This window comes from Fukomys damarensis, unplaced genomic scaffold (assembly GCF_012274545.1).
Source record: "Fukomys damarensis isolate Sample0158 unplaced genomic scaffold, DMR_v1.0_HiC HiC_scaffold_25, whole genome shotgun sequence".
Taxonomy (NCBI): Eukaryota; Metazoa; Chordata; class Mammalia; order Rodentia; family Bathyergidae; genus Fukomys; species Fukomys damarensis.
This window is the reverse complement of record NW_022900937.1, coordinates 16,982,745-17,009,638: the sequence shown is the minus strand read 5'-3', so window position 1 is coordinate 17,009,638 and position 26,894 is coordinate 16,982,745. Positions and strand designations below refer to the sequence as shown.

Here is a 26,894-nt window from a genome sequence, read left to right as displayed (position 1 = left end):
CGCGCCGCTGCGTACCGAACTGGCCGAGCGGCTGCAACCTCTATCCCAGGCCGCCTATGTAGGCGAGGCGCGCCGGAGGCTGGAGAGGGTCCGGCGTCGTCGGCTGCGGCTTCGCGAGAGGACCCGAGAACGCGAGGCCGAGCGAGAAGCAGAAGCAGCCCGGGCAGCAGAACGCGAGCAGGAGATTGACCGCTGGAGGGTCAAGTGCGTGCAGGAAGTGGAGGAGAAGAAACGGGTGAGAGTGGCAGCCGCGCGACGCGGTAGCGGATGTTGGTGGTTTGGAACCCACGCTTAGTCTTTTTGCTTATTCGTAAAATCAGGAATAGCTGGCTTTCCACGTCGAACCTATATATTAATTGCCCATGTGTGATGTATAACACAAGACAAAAGCTCCACGTGCACTGTCCAGTCCTACAAACGTTATACCATTACACAGTTGCATCGCTGGGAGGACAGGTCGCTTGCATCCTGCTGTGAAGTTGTATGTACCCATTAATACTCTGAACTGACAGGTGTATGATTCCTGTGTCTTTCACTGCTCTAGATGGTTCTTATTTCCCTGGTGCTGGAAATTGAGCCCAGGAGCCCTTTACTAAGGTACATCCCCAGCCATTATTTGGAGACAGTTTCTTGCAGAGTTGCTCAGGCTGGCCTTGAACTTCTGATCCTTCTGCCTCAGCCTACCGATTAGCTGGGAGTATTGGTGTGTGGAGTGGCACCCCCAGCCCTAGATGATTTCAAGAACACAAAATTGAACCTGGCGCCGTACCTCTAGTAACATACACACCTGTCAGGAGCATAAATTTGGGGGGGGGATCATTTCATAATTAAAGTATGACTAGCTGTCTAAGGCCCAGTGTTGCCTTGCCCTAGAGCCGGCTATGGCAGAAACATAACTCTATTTTGCCTCAGGTTGCAGCTGAGGCCTCAAAGGTCTGTGAAGCTGTGATCGTTCCACAGCAAGATAACATCAGCTGAAGAAATCCTGGTTCCTTGAAAAGCCAGTAGCAATACGAAAGAGAATGGTTTCACCTGGGGACGGACAGTTCCTTATGAGCTCAGCTCATGCCATACTGAGGTGGGAATGCTCTCCTTTCCACCCTCATCAGCATGAGTTTTGCACTGTCACAGGATCAGATATAAGATCACCGCTGCCCCCCAAGTCATCTGATACCCTAGTTATTTTGTGCACCCAATAAATAGTGGTGACTTCGGAAAGTCTGTCTTTGCCCACTCTGAGGCACTGACCTCCCTCCTGGACCCCCATGTATTTTGAAATTATGCAAGTCTCTATTGTCATTTTTCTTCAGCTCTCTCCATCCCCGTTTCTAGGCAGTCAGAGGAAATCGGTCTCTGATACACACCCAGACTGGCTCATGGGTATAGTAATGAATAGTGATGTCCCCACGATTTGTAACTGATTTTACAGCATATATTTCCAGATTCAGCAGTGGTCTTTTTTAATAATTTATATGATACTCCCTAAGATGTTACTGAAGATCGTTGTATACAGAGATCTTTTTATAACAACCCTGAGAAATAAGAGGGATTACCCCAGTTTTACAGATTAGAAATTGAGTCTTAGAGATTAATTTGCCAAAAATCACACAACCAGTTTGTAGCTGTTTGTTTTCAAATTTAAGCCCAAGTTATCTGATTCCAAAGACTATCTCAAGATAGGGTCAAGGTGAAACTGCAAATGGGTGAAACACTTGTTTAAAGGATTCTCATGACTTTTGAGTGCTGCTGGGATTACCTTCCCTCCTCCCTGTATTCTCCCCAGTCACATTTGCTACTGCCCTAGAGTCTGATAAACTTTACTGTGAATTGTATTGTTGGCAGGCTTCATCATTGTATCCTCAGGAATATTGCTTTAAAGGGGAATGCCTCACCAGAGGACTCTGACACGGGGGAATTTGAGTCAGTTCAGCAGACATTTAATGAGGGACTGTTAGGTGCCAGGCCCAGTGCCTTGCAAGGATAGAGTACACAGCTCATGTGTCTTTGGAGGCTTAGAGCCCAAGAGGGTTATGGTAGTATAGCATGGTTTATGTTAGGATTTCAACTGTAGATGCTCTGAGGACCCTAGGGAAGGGACGTGGAATCCCCTGGAAGAAAGCTTCCCTGATGATACACATCTGAGTAGAGCTTTGAAAGAAGTGTTAAAGCCAGGTGAAAGCAACAGGTGCAGCCCTAATCCAAGCTGAAGAGTGAAACAGCAGGCTGTTGGTGCTAATGATGGAAGTATAAGCAGAGAGAACTTCAGGTAAGAGGATAAGGATATTGGGGATAGAATCCCGTGAAGAATGGGGTGATTTACTGTACATTTGAGCCAACTCAAGAAGAGTAGGTTTGTAGTCCTCAAATGTTTGGAAGCTAACCATGTGCAAGAGATTCTGGGAATTCAGGCCAGGTATGGTGGCACGTGCCTGTAATGTCAGCACTCAGGAGGATCACTGTGGGATTGAGGCCAGCCTGGGCTACATAGTAAATTCAAGGCCAGTCAGTTCTGGGGACTTTGGAGCAATATAGCACAGGCTGCATAGGTTTTCACATAGAGTTCCATTTCTCCTCCTCTCCCGGAGCCTGAATCTTCATGTTGATAAGCCTGCATTTTTAACAACAAAGCCCCAGTTTAACAAGGTAAGATGGACATAGATGCTCCCTAGATCATGCTGTGAGAAACCCCAAGAGAAGCAAAATCCTGCAAGGAAGCTTCAGAGAGGAGAGCTTTTCCTTTCAGAAGAGTGCACAGTCAGTATAAGGAATAAGCCCTTGGCGGTGCCCTTATAGAGGGGTGGGTGTTGTGCCAGGCCTAGGAAACTTGGGATATAGATTGATTAGTCTCAACCTTGGGTCAGTATGATCCTCTGAAATCTCACTGTTGGGCAGCCACGTGCTCTGCTATAGGGTTGTTTCTAATACAAGGTCTTGGGCATAGTGGTGCGCACCTGTAGTCCCACCTACTCAGAAGCCTGAGGTGGGAGGATCATTTTAGTCCAAGAGGTCTGGGCTGCAGTGAGCTATGCCAGTCAGGTGTCCACACTAAGTTCAGCATCAATATGGTGACCTGGGAGTGGGGTACCACCAGGTTGCCTAAGGAGGGCTGAACAGGAAACGGAACAGGTCAAAACTCCCATGCTGATCACAAGGTCTCATGGACTGTTTCTCCTCCAGGAACAGGAACTCAAAGCTGCTGCTGATGGTGTCTTATCTGAAGTGAGGAAAAAACAAGCAGACACCAAAAGAATGGTAGATATTCTTCGAGCCTTGGAGAAATTGAGGAAGCTGAGAAAAGAGGCTGCAGCAAGGAAAGGTAACTGAGACTTTGCATTTCTACTTACATTTTCTTCCTTTTCCTTCCCATTCTTTATCCTGATGCCTCCCAACTCCAATTTTTTTTTTTTTTTTTTTTTTTTTGGTGCCAGGGATCAAACTTGGTACCTTGCAAGTGCAAGGCAGGTGGTGGAATCACTGAGCTAAATCTCCAGCTCTCAAATATTTTTGAGAGAAAAGTATTTAATACATCATTTTTTTGAGATAGGGTCTCACTGTGTAATTCAGGCTGGCCTGAAGTTCACCATGTAGCACAGGCTGGCTTTGAATTTGCAGCAGTCTTCCTGCCTCACCTTCCTGAGTGCTGGGGTTACAGGTGTGCAGTACTATGCCCTCCTTATCTCCAATCTTAAGTAACTGAACTTCTCAGAAGTAACTTAGAACTTCTAAAGCAGAAAACTTCCGATGTTTAGCCCCAGGTAGCCAGGTGTGGTAGAACATACCTGTAATGCCAACACTCTTCAATGTCAAGGCAGGATCACAAGTTTGCATGCAGCCTGGGCAACTTAACAACTTAAAAGGGCTGGAGATGTCGCTCAGTGCGAAGGCCCTGGGTTCAATCCCCAGTATCATGATAAATAGATACAGACAGACAGCTAGCTAAAGGAAGAAAGGGAGGGAGGGGACAGGAGCAGGTTTGGGAGCCCACTGCAGTGTCTGGTCCAAGCATTCTTGGCCACAGTTTTCTAAATGGACTGGCTGTGGCTCAGCATCTTTGCCATGTGTCAAACTGAAAGATTTACTGTCCTTGCTGCACTAGAAGTTGGTTGAAAACTTGTCATGTTCTTTCTGATGCATTTAAATCAAACCTGAACCATTGCTATCTGAAGAAATATGAATGATTGGACAGGGTAGAGAGTACCTGCATGTATCATTCATTCATTCATTTTGCAGTGCTGGGGAACTCTGGGCTTTTTTACCAAGCTACATCCTCAGCTCATTTTTCATTTTGAGATAAGGTGTTGCCAAGTCATGAAATTACCCAGGCAGGGCTCAATCCTGTGATCCTCCTGCCTCAGCCTCCCAGACTGATAGGATTACAGGCTGCACCACCATGCTGGGCTGCCTGTCATTTTTAGACTCAAAAGACCTCAGTGGTCTCTTCTTGCCATTGAGGGAGTGCAGATACCATAGCCAAGCTGGTTTATTCCAGCCATGTTGGCTTTCCAAAAGTTGCCTAGTCATGCTTTCCATTTACCTATCTCAGTCTTTCTTCTTGCCATGCTTTCATTTGAGGGCCTTCAGTCTCACTTTGCTACATTAAGATCTCATTATCCATCAAAAGCAAATACAAATGGAGTCACTTCCATCCTTCCTGCTCGGGCTGAAGGGACCTGCCACTCCTTTGCAATGGTACCTCATGTGTTCCCACATCCTGCCTTATGTAGTAGCTGGTAGGCCTTTGACGTTCAGCAGAGATTTGAGAGCAAGTGCTACTATACCAAATGATCTCCCTTGTGTGGTTTAAAATATAAATGAAAAAAATTCTTTTAGACCCTTAAAATTGCTGGATGACCATTTTCATGAGGCAGGCTCATTTACTGGCTTTTTGGCTTCAGCATGCTGCAGTAGTGGCCAGTTCACATTCAGAGGTCAGAATCAGATGATTCCACTGTTGTTCTTTTAGAGCACTTGTAAATCAAAGGAGAGTCAGCATCTTCTCTCTTTCTTACTAAGAAACAAACCATGAGGCGTACTTTTTTTTTTGCAATGATGGGGATTGAACCCAGAGTCTGAGGCATGCTAGGCGAGTGCTCTGAACTACTGAACTAGATCCCCAGCCTGAGGGCTACTCTAATACTCCCAACCCCATAGCCTCCATAGGGTGAGTGCTTGGTAAATTGCCAGGTGAATTTACCAGCATGCATTCCCAGTGTAGATATCTTCCTCACTTCAGTCTGAAAAGAAGAAATTTCTGATCATTAAAAGTAAGCAGCCTCTGGGGAGTTAACTAGCAGCTAGTTGTATAGTTAAAAACGAATAGCTCTCTGACTTCTCTCTTAAAGTTGTGTGTACCTCTAAATAAGCTGGGAGATGTAAGCAGGACTCCGTTCCAAATTGTTTCATGGGCCAGGCCAGAGTTCTCACTCGCCCTTAAAGTTGGGGGGAAATACTGGAAGATGCTAAGCAGAGAGTGAAATGATGACAAAGACCAGTGCTGACAGAGCAGGGAAAGGTTGGAGTATCTGAGCAGTGAGGAGAAGAGGGGAGAGACTGGGAAGTGTGTTGCAGCATCTGTCAGGGAGAGTATGATTGTGTGAACTAAGTGAGTTGGAGCACAGGAAATGAACTTGAGATAGTGACTGTGTGAACACAGCATGTGGGAGCGCAGTTACGAAATAAATGATGCTGAGTGAGTGATGAGACCATTCCAGTCGAGAGGGAAAACAGTAGAAACAGGCCTGAGACGGGTTGGTTCAGTTTGGGGCATGTTGGGTTTGTGGAGACCGTGGTGCATACTGGATCAGCACGTAGCCCTAAGTCAGAATGACCTAAGGGAGATTGTATGGCAGGAGATGACCAGAAAGATGAAGTCCTAGAGAATGTCAGAATCAAGTTAGGTAAAGAGGAGACTGCAAAACAGACCAAGAGCGGTCAGGGACAGGAGGAAAAGGTGGCCTCCTTAAAGAAGTGGGCTTCTTACCTCCTCCTGAAAGTGGCAAGTGCTTAGAGGGAGTCTTTAATCTTGGGTAGATCATTTAACTTCTGTGTCTTGGTTTCTTCCTCTGCAAAAGGGGAATAATTATAGCACCTACCTATGAGTCTTAAGAGGACTAAATCAGTTACAGTGTGTTACTGAAACACAGTAGATGTTACTGAAGTGCTGCAAGTTATTGTTCTTTTTACTACCAAGTAATACAAAGGCCAAGAAACACCTACGGGAATTAGTACCCAACCAGTCATTAGTGACATGCCAGGGCCATGACAGTGGGGGAGGGGAGATGAAGCTGGATCAGAAGAGGTTAGAGAGTAAAGGGAGGTAAGGCAAGCAGTAAATTCAGTTTATTAAAAGATGGCTTTCGGGGAAAAGGAGTGAGAACAAGATCAGCATTGGGCTGGGTGTGTGGTGTTGGTGGTGATGATGGGGTATTGTGTGACTTAGGGTTCAGGGAGAACCCGAGCGTGTTTAAACACTAAGTGAAGGAGGGAGTAGGAGGGGAAGGGTCAAAGACAGAAGTGGCCAGATAATGGTGGCTCCGGCTGTCCTGCAAGGTATGGAGATTCAGGTCCAAGGTGGAGGACTTACTACAAGTAGAGAAGTATTCACCTTCCTCAGGTGTGAAAATAGAGGCAAGGATGGGGAGGAAGGCAGGTGGGTGCAGTCAGGGACAGAGTTTGAGGGGCTTCCTGCTCACCAGTGTGTTTGGGAGAAGTAGGTTGGATTGGTTTTAGGAGAGCAGTGGTGTTTGGTGACTGTTTGAAATAAGGGGCATGAGGCATGGGCAAGAGCCCACCAGAGACCCATGGAAGATGCTTGGTGGGAGGGGCTTCGGAGCAGCTGACAAAGACTGCTTCCAGGAGTTTGTGCTGCAGGGAAGCATAGAGTGTGGAGCTACTGAAGTTTTGTTTTATGGAGCGGCCACAAGTTTTGGAGAGAAAAGTAAGAAGGATGGAAACACAGATATCTTAGGTCTGGAGGTTTTGATAAAGCTGATAAGTCTCTGGGGAGGAGGGATCTCTTGAGCGGGTGGAAAGTGGTAGTCAGAGAAGAGAATAACCAGGCGTGGCCTGCAGAGGTGGAAAGCTTTTTCTGATCATTACAGTCCGTACTGGACCAGGCCTGAGGGCTGAGGGAGAGAGGAAGTGTGTGGGAGATGTGGAGGAAACTGAGGTGACACCTGTCCATGGGGAAAGCAGGATGAGGGCTGTGTCAAGGTAACCAGGGTGTCACCGGGGAGGGCTTGAGGAGAAGTGTGAGTGGGACCCAGACAGCAGGCCAAGGGTGAAGCAGGCCACCGCTTCTTGAGGGCCTGAAGGCTCTCATGGGCTAATGGAGAGGCTGCAGTTTTTAACCAAACCAGCAGGTTTTAATAACAGCAGACTATATGACTTGTAAAACTTACAGTATTTCCTATCTGGCCCTTTACAGAAAACAATAAAGGAAATGAAACAAAACCATAAAAATTATTACAAAACAGCGGCAGTTTCCATTTGAACTTGGAAAATACTAGCCTGGCAACTTAGTAGGTGATTTTGATTTGTAGAATTTTCATAATTGAAAATGAGTGAATGTAAATCTGTTCAAGCAAAGAGGTAAAAAAAATGATCTGGGAAAATGTTAGCCTTGAATGGGGAATTGGAGAACAGAAGCCACAACTACATAGCTAGCTAGTAGTTGAGGGAGAGAAAACAAAATCACACTTCAAAATTAAAGCTCACAAGAGACAGAACTACTAAATTTAAGGAACAATTATTTGTAGGCCACTCACCAGCCAGCATTAAAATTTTAGTGTTCAAAGTTGGCAGGATTGTACTTCATAGATGGCTACATAAACTGCTAAAGTACTGTTAAAACTATTCATTCAGCAAAGAAATATTTATCTTTGTGTCAGGTGTTAAGTTACTGAGTAAACGTGTGGCTTATGTAGAAAGCAGTTTATTACTGCATTTTGGTAGTCTTGCAAATAACCATAAACATGTACATTCTTGAGCATTTATTTTCTAGAAATGATGCATAGGAAGGAAAAAGTAACATACCTGAAAATATCCCACTGTAGCATTATATCATAACAGGGTGTTGGAGAGGCAGAAGGGTCCAGGAGTAGGAAGCTTGTTAATTACACTATAATACAATGATTTGTTGAAATTGAATAGAGACGTTAGCTATGAAGACTGGAGATTAAACATGCACGTGTAGAAATTACACATATACTGTGTTAAACTCTAGGAATTTGCTAAATGTAGGCACAAAGCTGGGCATGGTGACTCACGCCTGTAATCCCAGCACTTGGGAGGCTGAGGTAGGAAGAGCACTTTGAGTTCAAAGCCAGCCTGAACTACACAGTGAGATCCTTTCTCAAAAAACAAGGAAGGAGGAAAACAATGACAACAATAAGAAAGGAGGGAACGCTGGCAGGAATAAAGACTTAAAAGAGACATGAAGAAGTAAAGGTTGATTATAGCAGGGCAATGGGATTCTTTTGATTCCTTGTATCTGGTATTAAAATGCTTTGGCAAATAAATCAATTTTTCTTTATAAACTCTTCATGTGTACAAGATGACACACACCCACCACTCAGCATTGCTTCACCAGGCAGCTTTAGCAGCTGTTCTGTTGCAGAGCCTTTATGGTAGTGAACACAATTGCAGTCCAGTCAAGTTTTTTTTGCCTTAAAATTTTTCTTGATTGAGAAGGCTCCCTCCTATATATTGAACCTGTGTGCTGTAGCCCAGGCCCTGTTAAAATAAAAATAAAAACTCACTTTGGAGTTCCTGTTTTTAAAAAATTAATTTAAAAAAAAATATGAAACTTTTTAAAATTTTATACATGCACAAAAATAGGACACTTAAAGTACTTCTCATCAACTACAAATTATGTCATTACACCAAAAAAAGAAAAAAGGCAGTAATTCCTTGTTCCCACCTGTGGCTTTAACTGTGTTGGCTGCATTATTAGCTGGTCACCCCATTCTGTCCAGCAGACCATGAGGTCAGTTCTCTGGGTAATGTGAATTTTGTCCTTCAGGAGGTCTGCACTCCCAGAATGCACCCCATCAGAGGGACAGCTGTCTGATAGACTTGGAGTTGATGATGAGAGAATTCATGAACATGAATAAGTTAAGACAAGTGCCTTCCTTTAGTAAGCGCTCGGTCCAGATAGACAGTTGGACTCAAAGGCTTGGTGGTGTGATCCAGAGAGAGACAAGAGAAGGCCTTCAGAGTAGGTTCAGTGTAACTGGAGATTGAGAAAGATCAAATTGAGCCTTGAAAGTGTGTAGAATTTACAAATTCTAAGCATTTTCCTGCTAAAGGTAGGACATTGAGGCTGCTTATTAGAATACAGATTGTGGGGTAAGAAAAAAGTTGTATCTGAAATGCCACTGGTTCTTTTTGCCCAGGGGTCTGTCCTCCAGCCTCAGCAGATGAGACTTTCGAGCACCATCTTCAGCGTCTCAGGAAGCTCATTAAAAAACGCTCTGAACTGTATGAAGCGGAAGAGAGAGCCCTCAGAGTGATGCTGGAAGGAGAACAAGAAGAAGAGAGGAAAAGAGAATTGGAAAAGAAACAGAGAAAAGAAAAAGAGAAATTTTTACTTCAGAAACGTGAAATTGAATCCAAGTTATTTGGAGATCCAGGTAAATTCCTGTGTACTTAGTGGAGTAAAGGAAAATATTGGCAGCTGTACATCACATCTTAATCAAGAGGTAGAGGCAACAAATGACATCTTCTGATTGGAGATTCTGAACATTAGTGGTGAATCTATGTCTTATGTGTTGCAGTTGGCTGTTTGTTATCATTGAAAGCTCAAAGTTTCACCATCACTGTTGTAGACTATCATGGAAGACGTGGATTCATACGAAATACACTTAGGGCAGGGGATGTAGCTTAGCAGTAGAGTGCTTGCCTAATATGGAAACGCCCTGGGTTCCATATTTAATCCTAACTGTCATAATCATGGGCCCAGCCACTTCGCTTTGAGAAATACGCTGCCCATGACAATCATGATGACATCGCATCATACTGTGCCTTTTCTCTTTCAGATGAGTTCCCCCTTGCTCACCTCCTGCAGCCTTTCCGACAGTATTACCTCCAGGCCGAGCACTCTGTTCCAGCACTCATCCAGATAAGGTCAGAGGGCCAGGCTCTTCTTGTCGCCTTTCTCTAGGGTAGCAAGGAGCACTTGATGAGAGATGCTTACTTGTTGAGATTGGTTACTGTATCTTTTTTAAAAGTTCCCTGTGGGTTCATGATGTTGGCAAGTCTCAAGGATGCCAGGTATTCTTGCTTAGTCCTCCTTGTGCTTCAAAAGAAGCTGTCTGCGTCTTAACAGGCGAAGACCCTGAAACTCAGGCTGTGGCTTGCCCTTTTTTGTAGCCTTCATGTTGACTTGAAAGCATTGGTTTTATTTTTCTAATTCTCTTCTGGTGCTAAACACACCTGAGAAGAGAAACCCTCCCAAGTATGTGCCAGTGGAAACTGTTACTACCCAGACTCCTATAGGTCACAGCCCAGAGAGCAGGGAAGAAGGGCCTTATCTGAGTCATCAGTTACCGTTGAGCCAGTCTTCAGCTCTTCAGCTATGAAATGGAGATGGCAGGCTGAATGTAGCCTTCAGGCTCTGGCAGCAGTGCTCTTTCCACTTGCAGTCTCTTGAGAAATTGGCCGGTAAAACACATGTAATGAGTGGGTTCCCCAAGGTAGATTAAGAGCATTGTTACTCAGAAGCACTTTGTTGTTTTATAGACTTCCCCAAACATCTTAGGGTCTAGGGGTGTTTTCAAAGTATGATTTGAAAAATCACCAAATAAAGTGATCTCTGAGGTCCCTTCCCAAAGGGCTAACAATTTATGATTCTCATAAAAGAATGCTGTTTAGCATACCTAGTGTATTTCCTGGAAAGAGTTGATTTTTGGCCAATATGCAAGTTTTTGCTTTGAAACGTCAATACAGTCAGTTCTCATTATTCACACTGGAGAACTGACTGTGTCAAATCACTGCAAAAGCTCTATTACCAGATACTGAACTGTTGCTTCTATTGGGAACACAGGCTTAGGCACATTTCTGAGAACCTCTGTTCACAATGTTTTTATCAGCTGAGCAGTAGCAGTACCTTGTTTCATGTGTATTTTTCTGTTTCAAAGCACTTTATTTACATTGATTTCATGGCTAACAGCCCTGTGACCTGTGCCTGAATGAAGCTTATCTGACGCACATACTTTCTCCACAAGGCACATCACAGCCCTAGGACACTTAATACGGTGACCCTTAGCAGCCATTTTAAACAGCAAAATCATTGGTGAAACCACAGAAATGTGCAAAACATGACACTAAGTACACCACAAAAAGAGAGGGTTGACAAGAAGCCGCAGTGAGTGTCACCTTGTTTGACCTCAGCTCAGAATGCGCATTTGGTGACTCAGGTTTTTTGCCATTCTTTGTATCTTAAAGTATCCATGAAATCCCCACAAGTGATGATTTAGGGGCTACAATTACATTTTAGTGTGTAGACAGATTTGCAGTTACAAAACCTGAAAATAATGAGAATAAACTATGTTAATTATTTGGTTATCTATAAGATTTTTTAAGTCCTTCAGAGTATTTTCCTGAAATGTGAGCTTTTGCATAATTCCTAAAAATCAAGTTTTATAAAAGTTAGCATATCAATCATTTGAAAGCTAACTTCTAGGAATAATAGAATATTTAGTTGCTGAGCATCTTGCTTGGAAAAAAGCAGAAATAAACTGTTACTCTATAATGTTCTTATTAAGGCATGATTGGGATCAGTTTCTTGTGCCAGCTGATCATCCCAAAGGCAGCTCTGTTCCCCAAGGATGGGTCCTTCCCCCGCTCCCCAGCAACGACATCTGGGCGTCCACCGTTAAGCTGCAATAGAAGGGAAGCTCCAGATGTGTGGTCCCGCCAGCACGCGCTCCAGCTCCAAGGATTAGTGAAGCTGCCTTCTGTGCTCTACACTATACCACGACTTCTAAACTCCATGTGGCATGGCTGTAGCCTGAAGTTACACTTCCTTCTGTGCTCTGTCCTGGCCAGAGGTGCCTCTTGAACCAGGAGATAAATGTGGTTCTTCAGGAAAGGACCGAGGTGAACTGAAATGTTTACCATAGGCGGTGGATTTGGTTCACCACATTTGCCTCTGTTCTGAGGGGCTTGGTCCTGAGTGACTTGCTGATTTACTCTAGCTTCCTTGTATGTTGATGGGTAAGTACTCTCCATACACTCAGATTCTCAGTGCGCAGGTGCACTAGGTAGGCTCAGCAGCCCTTTCCCCCAATATTGAATGTAAGGGCTAGCTTGGTGTGAAACCTCCGTACCTTCCTACCCAGAGAGCCCTCTTGACTCCCAGGAGTAAAGGCTGAAAATTTGACCTTCACTTTTGTTAATTCCAATTTTGTTGCAGCTTGCAAGGCTGCTAGTTAGGAATATTGCAGTGGCTGCAGTCCAGGCTGCCAAGAGATGATTTCCTAGTCTTACGGAGAACTTAGAAAACCTTAAGAGTACCCGAACCCAGACTGCATCATGTTTCAGTGGACAGTAGTTGTGTTTTCCTCATTTCCCCATCCTAATGCAGGTACCTGTTTTGGAAGTTCCTAGGGGTCTAGTTGTTCAGGATCTCCAAGGACAGGAGTTTATTTCCCTTTGGGAGTGGGACCTTCCTTGACCTTACTCACTCATGGTAGGAGCTGGAACAGCCAGGAATTTTCTAAGGAACTCAAGGTTACAAAAACATCCATGTAGTCAAAGTTAGGGAAAAGCAAATAAAAATGATAAAATTTATTTTTAATATTCACTAATAAATGCTGTTGTGCTTAATTAGTCATTGTCAGCTTTTTGGGTGTTTTTTGTTTTTGTTTTTGTTTTGGCTTTTACTGATTATTTTGTTATTTAATTTCAAAAAAACAAAATAAATACCTTTTTTATTTTTTAGAGAGTTTGCCCCAATTTGTTGCCTTTCAAAACATTTGACACATTTCATTTTCTCATTGCTGAAACATTTTTCACTCTAAATCCAAATTTATTAAACAGGCTTTTGGTACAGGACAATGACTCTTAAACACCAAACTTTGTCTGCAGAATCTGACTGTGGGTAAGCAGGGAATAGATACCATCGTCTTGTCACTGGAAGCCGTTCGGTGCAAGATCCTAGTGCCTCTGTCCCTTTTGGTTTGATTTGCTTTGTTCAGTCTTTACGTTATGCATCACAGGGTTAGCATAGGGAATGAGGGTTCCAGAGTGTGTCTCAGCTCATAAACCGTAAAGTTGAGCATGATTAGCCTCTGAGCCCCACAGTCCTGTGTGCCTGTGTGCCCCACTATTTGCTCTGATGAGATGCAGGAAGAGCTGAGTAAGAGATGACTTGTACAGTGTGCCTTTGGTGTTCAGGCACTCTTGCCACTAAGACATCGCAGTGATGGAGGCAGAGTCTCAGGAAAACTCAGGCAGCAGAGACCAAGCAGAAGGTGACATTTAGCCACAGGTGGACACCTAGTCCTTTCCTCTCATTTTACTTTCCAGAAGTTTTTCTAAAGAAAACATTATTTATATTTGGTTTTTGTAACTTTTTCTTGGTTTATTGCCTGTGTGATGCAGTGGCAGTGGCTCCTGTTCTTTTACAGTTTAAAAGAAAGTAGAATATTAAATGAATTTTACTTTCAAAACTATGAGTGGTGGTGGTATAAATATCTTGTTCCATGGTCTTTTTTTTTTAAGCTTATATCTCAGCTGTATCCAAAAGTAGCAGTGGTATAGCCAGCCCTTATAGCACATGCCTGTAATTCCAACATTCTGGGAAGCTGAGGCAGGAGGATTGCAAGTTTGAGCCATGCCTGGGCTAATAGCAAGTTCAAGGCTAGCCTGGGCTTCATAGAGATTCTGTCTTAAAAAAATAGTATAACAATTTTTTCCATATACCTATCATCCAGCTTCAAATAATTATCAACTCATTGCCAATCATCTTTCATCTATATTGCCACAGCTTACCCTGGATTATTTTGGAGGAAATTTCAGTTATCGGTTACTTCACCCAGGAATATTTCAGTATACAACCTTAAACTGTTTTTGTAATTTAGTCACAATACCATTACAGCCTGTGAAGAAATGAAAAATGACTCTTTAATACCAAAATTACTACATGTGTTCAGATTTCCTTTTAATGCATTTTACATTCTGCTCAAAGAGAACCCGAGCATTGTTGGTTGTTACATATCTTCTCTGATAATCTAGTTTCCTGCCCACTCTGATGCACTGTTATCCCATTGGGTTTTGTTTTTCAATATCATTATAAATTTTGCATCTAAGCATTTTTCTTTCAGCCCCTTTTATTTTTCCCAGTTGCCCATTTTTGGCCAGTAGGAGTCTCTTCAGCTCAGCTCCTAAGTTCCCAGGCACTCCCAGAATTCTGTTCTAAATACATCTGCCCCAGACCTGGAATCAGGCATTTTTTACCTGCCCTGAGCCCTGTTCCTCTTCAGAGAAAGAGCTATTTACAGACCACAACCTGCATGTTAGGGGTGTTCATTCTTACTGTTGCTTCTTGGTGGTCATTTCTTATTCTTCACCCCATTTCTAAATCATGTCCTTTTTATAAAACTGTTACTCGGACCAGGGATTTAGCTCTGTGGCACTGTGCCTGCCTTGCAAGCACAAGGTCCTGAATTCGAACTCCAGTACCAAATAAAAATTAAAACTGTTACCTAAGTTTCTCCGTTTATTGAACATGAATAGAGAGAATAAAATTCAGACTAACTGGAAATGTACCCAATTATTTGCTGACTTACTGCATTCTATGTGCAAGAATACTCATTTCCCAGGGAAGGAGGCTTGCAGTTGTGAAAAATTAACAAAAACATTCATTTTTTAGGAGCTGGGAAGTTAGCTCAGTGGTTCCGCCACCTGCCTTGCAAGCACAAAGTCCCAAGTTTGATCTCTGGTACAAAACAAAAAACAACAAACATTTTAAAAAAGAAATTAGATAAAATGGAAGAATATAAATCAATGAGAGATTAGTGATGTGTTAAATACTGAGTATTTTTCTCCCAGCTGGTTAAGTTTATGATGTTGAAGAACTTGCTGCCACAAGCCAAATTAATCAGCTCACACCATTCACGTTTCTGTGTGCTTGTGATTTCTGTAACAAGAGGCTTAGGTGGGGTTATCCCATCTGTTGTAGCCGTCCACTTCTGAATGTTTTGTCCACAAAGAAGATCTGGAAATTGCAAGGTAAGTGCAAAGTACATCTTATTCCATTTAAGTATAAAATGCAATAGATAAAAATAAATGAGATTAAATGAGATATTTCCACGTCTTAAAGTTCAGAGGCAACATGTTATTCCTACATAATGAGCTGTTTAGCTTTATGGGTATCCATGCCATAATTCCTGACTTGCCACATCTGGCCGCCTATGAAGTACTTATTTCCAGTACAGAGGACCTCAGGGGAGTGGCGGGGAAGGAGGGGAAGGTGTCAGGGGTATCCCTGGGCTGGGATTGTGCTGCTGCTATACCTTACAACCAGGAGCTCTGGGGAGGAGCAGGATGGGAGAGGGAGATGCCTTGAGGCTGTTGTGTTTATGAGTTCAGTCTCAGAAGAGATGGGAGATCTGTGAATCACTGATAGCTAGTGGAAGCTGTGGACAGGGATGAAGTCTCATAAAGAGTACAGTGCAGAGCTTTACAAACAAGGCTCCCTTCATCACCCGGGCCCCACTAGACCAATTGCCACGACCTCCACTCACTCCTCAGAGACAGGCCATGGAACATAGGCCCCTGGGCTGCGGTTTGAAAACAGCCTGGTTCTCCTGATGTCCTCACTTCACCCGCTCCGGTCTCCAGGGCTTCCTCTGCCTCCCACCTGAACAGAGTCTGAACACTGTCCCCAGGGCTGAACAATGTCTGTCTGCCTTTTTCTTTTCTTTTTTTTTTCATTAAGGATTGAACCCAGAGGCTTCCCATTGAGCTACATACACAACTCTTTTTTGTTTTGTTTTGTTTTTTTTTTTTTTGGTACCAGGGATTGAACTCAGGTCCTTGTGCTTGCGAGGCAGGCGGTGGAGCCAGTGAGCTACATCCCCAGCCCCACAACTCTTTTTTAATTTTACCATTTATTCAGAGACAATGTCTTGCTAAGTCGCTAAATTGCTCAGGCTGGGCTTGAACTTGTGATCCTCCAGCCTCAGCCTCCCAGAGTGCTGAGATTACAGGAGTGCACTGCCAGTCCTGGTGACCATTTCCATCTTGGTGCTGACAGCTTCCTAGAACAACCATCTGCAAGCAGCCTCTGCTCCCTGGCTCCAGCTGCTCCTTTTGTGGAGTCTTGCTTTCCATCTGACCCTTTTGCTGCTCACAGGCTGTTCCCCAACCCTCTCCAGGATCTAGGTCCGTTCCATCTGTGTCCTAAAGTGTCCCCGAGCCCCATAAGGACTGGAACACTTTAGAGGCACTCCTTGGGGCAAACTGGCAGTGAACCCTAATGTCTTTACCTAATGATCTACGTCTCTCATTTTGTTCTTAGAGAGGTGCCCTCATTTTAAAATATGTTCTAACTGCATCATATCTTAAACTACAGCCCTTATTTCTCTTTACAGATGTATTCCTTGAGACCAGCATGGTGGTACCTGCCTATAATCTCAGCACTCTGGAAGGCTGAGGCAGGAGAATCGCAAGTTCAAACCCAGCCTGGGCAATTTAACAACTTAGCAAGACCATGTCTCAAAATAAAAAGAATGGGTAGGGGATGTTAGCGCAGTGCAAAGGCCCTGGTTTTAATCCCCAGTACAGCAGAAGAGAAGGAGGAAGAGGAGGAGGAGAAATCCCCAGAACCCTCCAGTTGCCTATACCAGAGGCAGGTATAGAGCTGAGTAGGAAGACCTCTTGGGATGCAGGTGCTGGGTCAAAGATGAGGGGCTAACAGGCAGTTCATACCTGAGTCTCAGTAGAAGAAAATTCAAATGACAGCTGAACATGTGAGCAGTAAATCAAGGATGCCACAACTTACTGACCATCCCTGAGTCCCTGTGAGACAGGGAGCCTCAGCCGCCCTGTCAGAAGTGGCCAGTGGGGCAGCTAAGTGGCTGGCTGCATAGAAGCTGCCTGATGCTGTCCCCCGAGGCTGCAGGGCACTGACTGGTGTGGATGAGCCTCCTGGATGGGAAGACGTTGATGAGAAGAGACAGGAGTGGGAGGGGTGAGGAATTAACGGATTTGCCCCTGGCCTTGTTTGACCTGTCCGTGCTACTTCTGCATGATGTGCTCCTGCAGGGAACAGGCTGACCGCACCATGACCCCAGAGCAGCTGGCTTCTGCGTTACCCTGCCAGGGGTGGCAGATAGTGTTGAGCCAGCAGCTTGCACTGTCAGCCCTGATTGTTCATAGGGTGCCTAGCTGTGCTCAGGAGTCTAGGTTTATGTTACACTCAGTTGTGAGCTTATATCTGGTGTAAATGAGGATTTTTCCCCTTTTTTTTTTCTTCTTCAAGGAAACAGACTTGGTATTTAATCCCTGGTACTTGTATTACTAAACTAAGGATAGATGCTACATTTGACTTTAACTAAAAGCTTAAAAAGTAATATGTGAGTGGGTTTTTCTAGTACATCAGCTTTAGTAGACACTGTTGCTCAGTGCTTGGGAGTTACAGATGTTCACATCCTCATCGACACGACATCATTGGTCTTTTTTGGATTAACCATCTATGATGAGGTGTGTGTCGTGGTATCTCACTTATTTTGCATATACTTGAGAGTGAGGTTAAACAAATTATTCATTGCCTACTTGGGTAGCTTCTTTTGTGAAGTACCTATTAAAATTTCTTGCCTTTTTCATTGTTAGTAGGTGTTCTTTATATATATAGGACATGAGTCCTGTGTTTATAGATGTGTCGTAAATATCTTCTCCCACTCTGATTTTGTTTTTTTGAGGCAGAGTCTCACTATGTAGACTGATCTGGAATTCACTATGTGGGCCAGACTGGTCGAACTCACAGCGATCCTCCTGCCTCAGCCTCCCAAGTGCTGGGATTATAGGCATGTGCCACTACACCCGGCTCCAAATTTATATTTTTATATATTGAGTTTTACCATCTTTTGCACTTGATCTTAGCCAAAAGGCCGAGAAGCGATGAGTTTTACCATCTTTTGAACATGATATATTCCTCCATTTAATGTTTTGTACTTGTTTTCTGTGTAGAGGTCTTAAACATCTAGTGCTAAGATTTAGTTGTTGATGATTGATGTTAATACAAACAGTATATTTTTAAAATTTTAATCACCGATAAAGTTCTTTCTTTGTTTTTGAGACAGGGTCGGGCTGGGCCCAAACTGGTGGCAATCTTCCTATCTCAGTCTCCTGAGTGCTGGGACTACACGCCCAGCTGTAATAAAATTCCTAGAAGAGGCTATTTAACATGGATTCTTGCTCATATATACAGATATAATTTATTTTGTCTATTTGTTTCCAATTATCATGCTAGATTACTGATTCTAAGTTTTGGTCATAGATTCTTTTGGATTTTTCTCATCTACTTATGTCATGTAGAAATAATGGTGGTTTTCTCTTTCCTTATGTTCCCTCCCTTTATGCACAAGCTGGTCCATCTGCTGAAGAAAAGTGACGGGGACGGTGTGTGCCCTCTGTCATTTCCCATCTTAAAGATATCTTTCAGCATCTCACCTCTGACCTGTTTACTGTTGATGTTTCAGAGAGTCTCTTTTTCTTTCTTTTCTCTTCCCCCTCCGTCCTCTCTCTTTCTCTCCCCCCCCTTTTTATTTCTCTCTTCCTCTTGATACTGGGGATTGAACCCAGAGAGTGCTGAGCTATCTCCTGACTCCTTTTCATTTTTGTTTACTGTGAGGCAAGTTCTCACTAAATTACCTAGGCTGGCCTCAAACTCAGAATCCTCCTGCTTCAGCCTTCTAAGTAGCTGGGATTTTAGGGATGTACTAGCGTGGCTTTGCTGACATATTCTTCATTAAGTTAAGGAAACTACTTTCTGTCTTTAAGTTGCTATGAGTGTGTTTATTTTGTGGTACTGGGGATTGAACCCAAGGGTGTTCTACCACTGAGCTATATATTCTCAGCACTTTATAATTTTTTTTCTTTTTCTTTCCTTTTTTTTTTTTTTTTTTTTTCTTTTTTTTTTTTTTTTTTGGTACGCAGGATTGAACCCAGGACTTTGTGCTTGCTTGCAAGGCAGGCACAGTGCCGCTGAGCTAAATTCCAGGCCCATAATTATTTATTTTGAGACAGAGTCTCGCTAAGTTGCCCTGGTGGGATTTGAACTTGTGATCTTCCTGCCTCAGCCTCCAGAATCCTGGGATTACATACATGTGCCACCATGCCTGGCTTAGTTGCTTCTTAAAATTATGAATGACTATTAATTTTATTAATTTTTTTCTGCCTCTATAATGAGCCAGAAAAGGATTTCTGAGCAAAAAAGGTTCTTCCTGCACCTAGCTGACCTAACTGGTAAAGAGTCACCCCAGCTCATACCCCCTCCCACACCTAACACATGTCCCTTCGTTGTCTTTTGCTCTCAGTGTCTGTATCCAGTGTACTTTTCTCTCAAATCATGTAAACAAAATGTAACTTCCTCAACCAATGAACTATGATAAATGCCTTGCTTCTGTGTTCCCACCTACCTTCCCTTAACCCATGTAAACCTGTTTGCTGCCAGCTCCGGGCTGATCGCTCTGGGAGAAATCCCCGATCAGTCTGCCGGTGTAATAAAGCTGTTCATTTGCCTCCAGCCTGCAGGGGCGTTCTCAGTTCTTCTTGGCCTGATCTCGCTGTACCGCTAAGAGCTGCCCCACTGTGGACTGTAAGTTGCTGCTATAATAGATGAAGGAACCAAGTTTTCTGATCGAGGTGGGCTCCCTCTTTGCACTTTTGCCCAGCAAATCTCCTGGGCAGAGAACTGCAGAAACTCCATTCTGTATAAACCCGTCTCCTCCCTGTTTCTGTTCCTCTTCCTTTGACCCGAGGATAAAACTGTCTCCTCCCCGATAGTTGCTTGAATAAGATAGTTAGAAACAGGTTAAGTAAGAAAATTATATGCTTTGTTAGGTATAAAGAGTTTGCCTAATTGTTTAATCACATAGGATGTTCTTTGGAAAAAGGAACATACTGACCTTAAACCGTTCCTCCCTTAGATATTAGTAATTTCCTGCTTCTACCCTCCTATTCCTGAAAGTATCTACGCAAATTCTCTGTAAGAAAGAATGCCCTAAACTTTCTCTGAATTAGTACCCTCCCCTGCCTGAAATAGAAAGTTAAAAATAGTACCAATAAAAAGAGAAAGCCTCCTAAACCCTATATAATCATGCTTTGAAAGTAAGTTGGGGCCTTCAGTTGGAAGCCGCTGTGACGGTGCCACTGGAGGTCCAGGCTCGAGTTTGCCGGGCTCGAGCCTGCAATAAACTCCTCATGTAATTACATCGGACTCGACTCCTTGGTGGTCTTCTTGGGGATCTCACAACTTGGGTACAACAACAGAGATATATGATTATATCACTTTTCATCTTTATTCTGTTGATATTTATCTTTACTCCTATTGAATAATTTTAGAATGTTAAGCTAATCTGTCATTCTAGGAATAAGTTCAGCTTGGCATAATTATTTTTGTTAAGATTTTTGCATCTGTGTTCATGAGAGAATGGTTTCCCATTTTATTGTCAAGTTTGGTATCAAGATTTCGATGAAGTCAAAATGAATTAGAAAGCATCCCTTATATTTCTTCTTTGCAAGACTTTGTCTAACTTGGTGGCGTTTCTTCTCTAAACAGAGAGTTGAGGTGACAACTCTTGTGATATTTTAGAGCCAGTGTTGTGGATCTAATCTCAATTCATTTCATCTTTTCCTTTCCAGTGCTCTGGGGCCCAGCTAGGTGACCACACAGAACAGTGGCAAGGCCACTGGTTCTCAGGACTCTACACTCTCTCCCTACCACCAGGCAGCCTGCCAGCCCCTCTGAGCCATCTCCACACTCCTCAGACAGGATGAGTGCCCTGGATGGCATCCCCTTCCGGATGCCGAAGGGCTTCATGGTCAGCACAGAGCCTTTCCCTGAACTAGAGCTCAGTGTCCCGGCCTGCAGGGAACTCCTGCTGGGTTCCATGGTAAGTGTCTCGCTCATTCTTTGTCGGCAAGTTAAGTTTATGTAAAGGTTTCTATAACATAGGTGGATTGGGCTGGAATGCAACATTCACGTGATCTTGAAAAATAAAAGAACAAGACTGCAAAGAACTGTGGAGCTGGCTTGAAGCCCCTGTGGCTGGGGCCCCATGGGGGGCTATTGGGTACTTGCTGTCCCCTGGCTACAGGGTGCGTCAGAGACCAGTTTGGAACTCATTCACTGAGAAACCTAAGGCTCAGAGAAAGAAGATGATTGTTCATATTTATTGGCAGTGACCAAACAAAAAGCTGGGTCTCAACTCGATGTCATTACATATTAGTTAAGAGTAGGTATGGGTCAGTGAGGTGTAAAGGCTAAGTTGTGGGGTGTGCTGTTGCAAGGAAGTCAGAAAGAGAGCATAGTCCAAGCAGGAGAGGCCTGGGAAGGGTAGGGAGAGATGCCCCAGGGGCACAGGAGACCCAGTGCAATGTTTCCCCATCAGTAGACCCTGGCGCTGCACAGAGGCTGGCCAGAACTGAAGCGTCCAGAACCAAAGCAAGCCCTGAGAAGCTAGACCTTGGGGCATGAGGACCTATGGAGCTCCTGCTCTCCCCTGGTAGTCTGTGCCACCAGGTCTCCCACATGGTGCTGTCTTGTTAAAAAGAGGAACTTGGTTTAGGGCTCCTGTGGTAGAGGTGGATGAGCCCAGCTTTCCCTCCCGGCTTACTGAGGCCACACGGAGCAGAGGTTTTCCTGAAGAAGCCCTCTCCTGGGAGTAAAAGCAGCACCCTCTGCCAAGGCCATACCACCTGCTGAGCCCAGCTGTGCTTCTCATCCAGTGGGCACCCATACTCCCAGGAGTCGTCCCCTTCCACAGCTGCCTTTCTTCTGCTGTAGGGCAGAACTAACAAATAGAAAATCATGAGACTCCAAGATGATTGGCAGCGCCCCTGATAAATCCTCTGTGGTCCCTGGGCTGTATCCCCAGGGTTTGGAACTTGGAAAACACTGCCCAAAGTAATGATGTCAGAGGCAGTAAGGTCTCCAGGTGTACCTACAGTGGCCCAAAAGGAACAAAATAATAATGGCGACCAGGCATTCATTGAGCACCTACATTCACCAGGCTGTGCTGCGTGCTCCTCAACCATTTGTTTTTCTCTCTTATTTTTATTATGGTGGATGTTCCTGCACCATGGCACAGGAAACCAAAGCTCCCGCCCCAGTGACCCACCAGGTTACATCCGGGTGGGTAGTGACACAGCCAGAATCCCAACAGAAAACTGTGAGACCTCAAAGTCACACCCATCCCCTCCACCCAGCTGCCACCTCAAGGAGCCCTTCCTTCCAAGTTGGTTTTGTCCTCAGTTTCCCTTTCATTCACTTCCTTTTTCCTTTTGTTGTCTTACAAAATACATTAATTGTGGTTTAAAAATTAATATCTATATTAATATTAATATCTATAAAATGGATTGACAAACATTTTTTGTAAGGGGTCAAATTATAAAACCTCTGTGGCAATTACTTTGCTTTTGTGAGAAGAAAAGTCCGTAGACCTTGTGGCCAGACACAGTGAATGGCTGTGGCCATGTTCCAATGAAATCTTATTTACAAAAACAGGAATGTGGGGTAATTTGCCTACCCCTGAGAGATGAAAAGCCTTCCCAACACGGTCCCCCTGCCCTGTTCTCCACCCCCCACCTAAGCAACTTCTGTTACATTTTGTTTTTTGTTTTGCTTTGCTTTTGAAGTACTTGGGATTGAACCCAGGGCCTTGGTATTACCTCCTCAGTAGTATAATTTTTTTTATATATTGAGACATGGTTTTGCTAAGTTGTCCAGGCTGGATTTAAACTTGCAATGTTCCTGCCTCAGCCTTCTAGAGTGCTGAGATTATAGGCATGCACCACCACGCTTGGTTCTGTTACTCATTTTTAACATTTTCTTCAGAGATTGTTGTTTTATATATGCAAACAAATGCAGCAGTTGGCTCTTTTAAAACAGAGAATGTAACTTTTATATATACTGTTCTTGGTTTTTTTCACTTGATGTGGTATAAGATCTTTCTGTATTAGTACACAGAAAGCTTTGATTTTGTTTTGCACTGCATACCTTGTGTTATTTGCATTTATCATGCCTTACTGAACTAGTCCCCTAGGGATGGACAGTTTAGGTGTTCCTAGTCTGTTTCCATTACAAATAATGCTGCAGGGAAGCACAGACTGAATGCCAGTGTCCTTTAGAATTTATATGTGTGTACTGTCAGATTGCCCTCTGTAGAGTTACAGGGATTTACACCCCAGTGCATGAGCTAAGGGTGCCTTTTCCTCCTGTCCCTGGTCCCTGGTCCTGTAGGAAAGTGTCAGCAGACAGATGTGCCCAGGGCCAGGCAACTGGTATCTCAGGGTAGCTCTAGTTTGCCTTTCTCTTACGATGAGGTAAGTTCAGCTGCTTTTCATATGTTGAAGAACCACTTGTATTTTCTTTCCTGTGGACTCTCTACATACTTTGCCCACTTTTTCTGTTTGGCTGTTAATCTTTTTCTTGTTTATTTTTAGGCATTTAATCTATTTAGTGAAGTCAGCCCTTTATCTATGATATGGTCATTGATCATTTGACCTTGCTTCTGGGGTGTTCGTCGTGTATGTTTTGTACATCGGTGCTTGTGATGGGGTGGTGGGAATAGAAGCACTATCTTTTGTTTTATAGTTTCTGGGTTTTGATCTAAAGTCAGAAAGGCTTTGTCCACCTGAGGTATAAGGATATCTCTCCTATTTTCTCCTGATACTTTCATGGTTTCATGTTATCTATTTGAATCTTTGATCCTTTTGGAATTCATCTTTGTGTATCTAAAGTGCAAGAAGGGATCCAGTTTTTTTCCAGCTGGCTAACAATGCATTGACTGGTCCCTCCTTTTCCAGCCGCTGGAGTTGCCGCCTTTATTACTTCCTAAAGCACCATCTGGATCCAGATCTATTTCTGGACTTTCTGTTGTGTACCTTTAATCTGTCTGGCATAGTTTAATTATTGAAAACTGGTAATGTCTGTTCTCATTTATATTTTTGTCCCCCAAGTTTTCCTGGTTATTCATATTTGTTTTTTCTTTTTAATATATAATTTAGAATAATCTTCTAAAATCAGAAACATTGCTGTTTTATTGGAGCTTTGTACATTTTTATCCCTGCGTGTCCCACTGGGTGTCTCATAGACTCTTTCTAAGTATGCCTCAGTCACAAACTTGTCTTTTTCCTCCACAACTTGCTCCTGTTTGCTCCAATCTCTTTTTCTAGCCATTTATTCTGCACATGCTTATTTACGTCCATGCTATGCCTGGCCTTCCCCAGGCCCTGAAAATATAGAGGAGCAGTCAGTCAGTCACTGGGAACAGCTGAGTTATGCTTCACTCTACAAGGTAGGGTCATGTAAGTGCCAGGGGACATGGCTGTGCTTTAAGTGTGCAAATGTCCATGTCATTTGTTTGTTTGAGACAGGGTTGTCCTATGTAGCTCAGACTAGCCTTGAACTCATAGTGATCCTCTTGCCTCAGCCTCCTGAGTACTAGGATCATGTGTGTGCACCACCACACCTGGATGTGTCTGTCTTTCTAACTACTTACTCCCTCGCCCCCTCCCCAAATACCACTTTCCCTAGCCTAGCCTCTCCCTTAATTGGCCATGGAAGAACACTGAACACTTGCTTATTAAAAATCACTCAGCTATTTATTTCTTGTAATGCTAGGGCTCAAAAACTTGCACATGCTAGACAAGTACTTAGGCACACCTGTAGCCCTAAAATCTTTGTATTTTGGTGGTTTTATGTTTTCTTTTCTTGACGAGTGTGTGTGTGTGTGTGTGTGTGTGTGTGTGTGTGTGTGTGTGTGTATCTTTTTTATGCAAATACCTAACGTCCAACTGACTCTATTTTATATACTCTACTTTGAAATCATACACATAGGATTTACTTTATTAGAAGCTAAGTCCAGATTGATATGCCTTGAAAGGTAAAAGAACAAGGTAACCCCAAATAAATCAATTGCAGGAAGGTTTTGGTACATAAAATCAGTATTTCGGTTTGTTTTGGGCCTCACAAAAGCATGTGGTTGATTTTTTTTCTTGAAGTGTGTGTGTGTGTGTGTGTGTGTGTGTGTGTGTGTGTGTGTGTATTACTTTAAAGGTAGGGAACCAGAATTCTTTATTTTTGCTTCCTTCATAAACTCTCAAGTTAGATTATTTATGGGGGTTTCCAACCGCTGTTTTTGCTGTTGTGCCAGGGGTTGAACCTGGGGCCTGCATGTGAAAGAGTTCTCTACCTCTGAGCTGTACCTACCCCTTACCTTAGAGTGCTTTTGTAGGTGGTCTGATGCTACAGTAGAGCGAATACTACTTTCCAAGAGATAGGAACACAGTGTGGTCACTCACCAGTAGTCTGTCCTCAGCAAATAAAACTGACTGAGTAAGCTTCACTTTCCTAATATAGAAATGGGGATGACATTTGAACCTACTTAGTAGAGCTCATTGGGGATTAGATTATTACATTTCCTGAGCCTCAGAGTAACCTTGGATGGCAGGAAAAGAGGAGTAGGGAGGTGTTGTAACAGGGACTGAGAGGCTGGACCTGCAGATGTCCAAAGGGTCAAAAAGAAAATAAAGCTTAGCATCTCTGCCTCAGCTTTAGTCTCTCTTATCACACAAAAACTGGATCAGATCCCTGCTCAGCTCTGCACATAAGCATGTTAATCACTAAGGAGTATTACAAGGTTCATTGACACTAAATTTACCTAGGCTATCTTTCAAGACTGAAGACACCAAGATGAGAATTTGTAGGAACACCCAACTGCCAACTTTTACAAAGTCCAGTTCCAGACCCCCTGGAACATTGGCTGGAAGTCTTGACACATTGTCCTAAACCTGAAGCCACCTGGGTTCCAAGAAAAGCAGAACCATTCAGACAACCCATGATGTAGTCACCCCCAGGGCAGCAATTACCCCATGAGGCTGTTCCTACAAAGCAGAAGCTGCCATCTCATGATGGGAACTGACATTCTCAGATGATGATGGCCTTCCCAGGACCTCAGGAAACCGCTTGAGCTACCCACCCATCAGCCAGGCCTCTGCTTGACCACGATTCCTATACTGACAGCTGCGTAACCCCAGTGATAACAGTAAAACCCCAGCCCTTGCTTTTCTTCCCCTTTTCTATAAAAGCCCAGTTTCTTTAACAGCGCTGTGCATCCCAGTGTGACCACACGGATAAAAGCTCCTTCCTTGCCCTTCACTGCCGCTCAGCTCCTGCATTAGCTTTGTGGGACAGGTAGCCAGGCCTGGTCTGCTTTTGCCCCAAATTCCAGTGACAGTATTACTATTCTTTTTTTGTTTGTTTGTTTTTTGTTTTGTTTTGTTTTGCAGTACTGGGGACTGAACCCAGAGCCTCCACTCTGAATTGTATCCCCAGCCCTTTTAAAAATTGTTTTTCTTTTTATTGAGTTTATTGGTACAATCTAGGTATACAATACAGTTACATTCATCATTGGGATTCTGTACCTTTACATAATAGGTCTTGATTCTCATTTTTCCCCTTGTCCCTGCCCTCCCTTCACCCCCTCCTCCCCTCCCCATTTACAAACACTTTATTTCCATTTTTCAGTTTCTCATTTTTTTTCCTCTCCCTTATTACCTTTCCCCCACCCTTCCCACTTTCCTTACACCTTTAGCCCTTTACTTCCTATTTCACATTATTAATTGTCTCATTAGGATCCTGTGTACTATTATAGTTTTTCACA

The 26,894-nt window shown here is 43.6% G+C and overlaps 2 protein-coding genes across 2 annotated transcripts in view; both read left to right on the top strand.

Annotated features, from left to right (window-relative positions):
* The window catches only part of Pdcd7 (programmed cell death 7), a 13,570-nt gene extending 690 nt beyond the window's left edge, over window positions 1-12,880 (top strand). The window contains exons 2-6 of the mRNA XM_010641287.3: window positions 1-235; window positions 3,178-3,316; window positions 9,396-9,632; window positions 10,038-10,125; window positions 11,766-12,880. Coding sequence (XP_010639589.1) covers window positions 1-235; window positions 3,178-3,316; window positions 9,396-9,632; window positions 10,038-10,125; window positions 11,766-11,889 — 823 coding nt within the window. The 3' untranslated portion in view covers window positions 11,890-12,880. The remainder of the gene's footprint in view (window positions 236-3,177; window positions 3,317-9,395; window positions 9,633-10,037; window positions 10,126-11,765) is intronic.
* A 2,064-nt stretch (window positions 12,881-14,944) lies between these two features.
* Ubap1l (ubiquitin associated protein 1 like) overlaps window positions 14,945-26,894 on the top strand; it is a 23,694-nt gene continuing 11,744 nt past the window's right edge. The window contains exons 1-3 of the mRNA XM_033756049.1: window positions 14,945-15,234; window positions 19,755-20,487; window positions 20,872-21,122. Of these exons, the coding sequence (XP_033611940.1) occupies window positions 21,003-21,122 (120 nt within the window). The 5' untranslated portion in view covers window positions 14,945-15,234; window positions 19,755-20,487; window positions 20,872-21,002. The remainder of the gene's footprint in view (window positions 15,235-19,754; window positions 20,488-20,871; window positions 21,123-26,894) is intronic.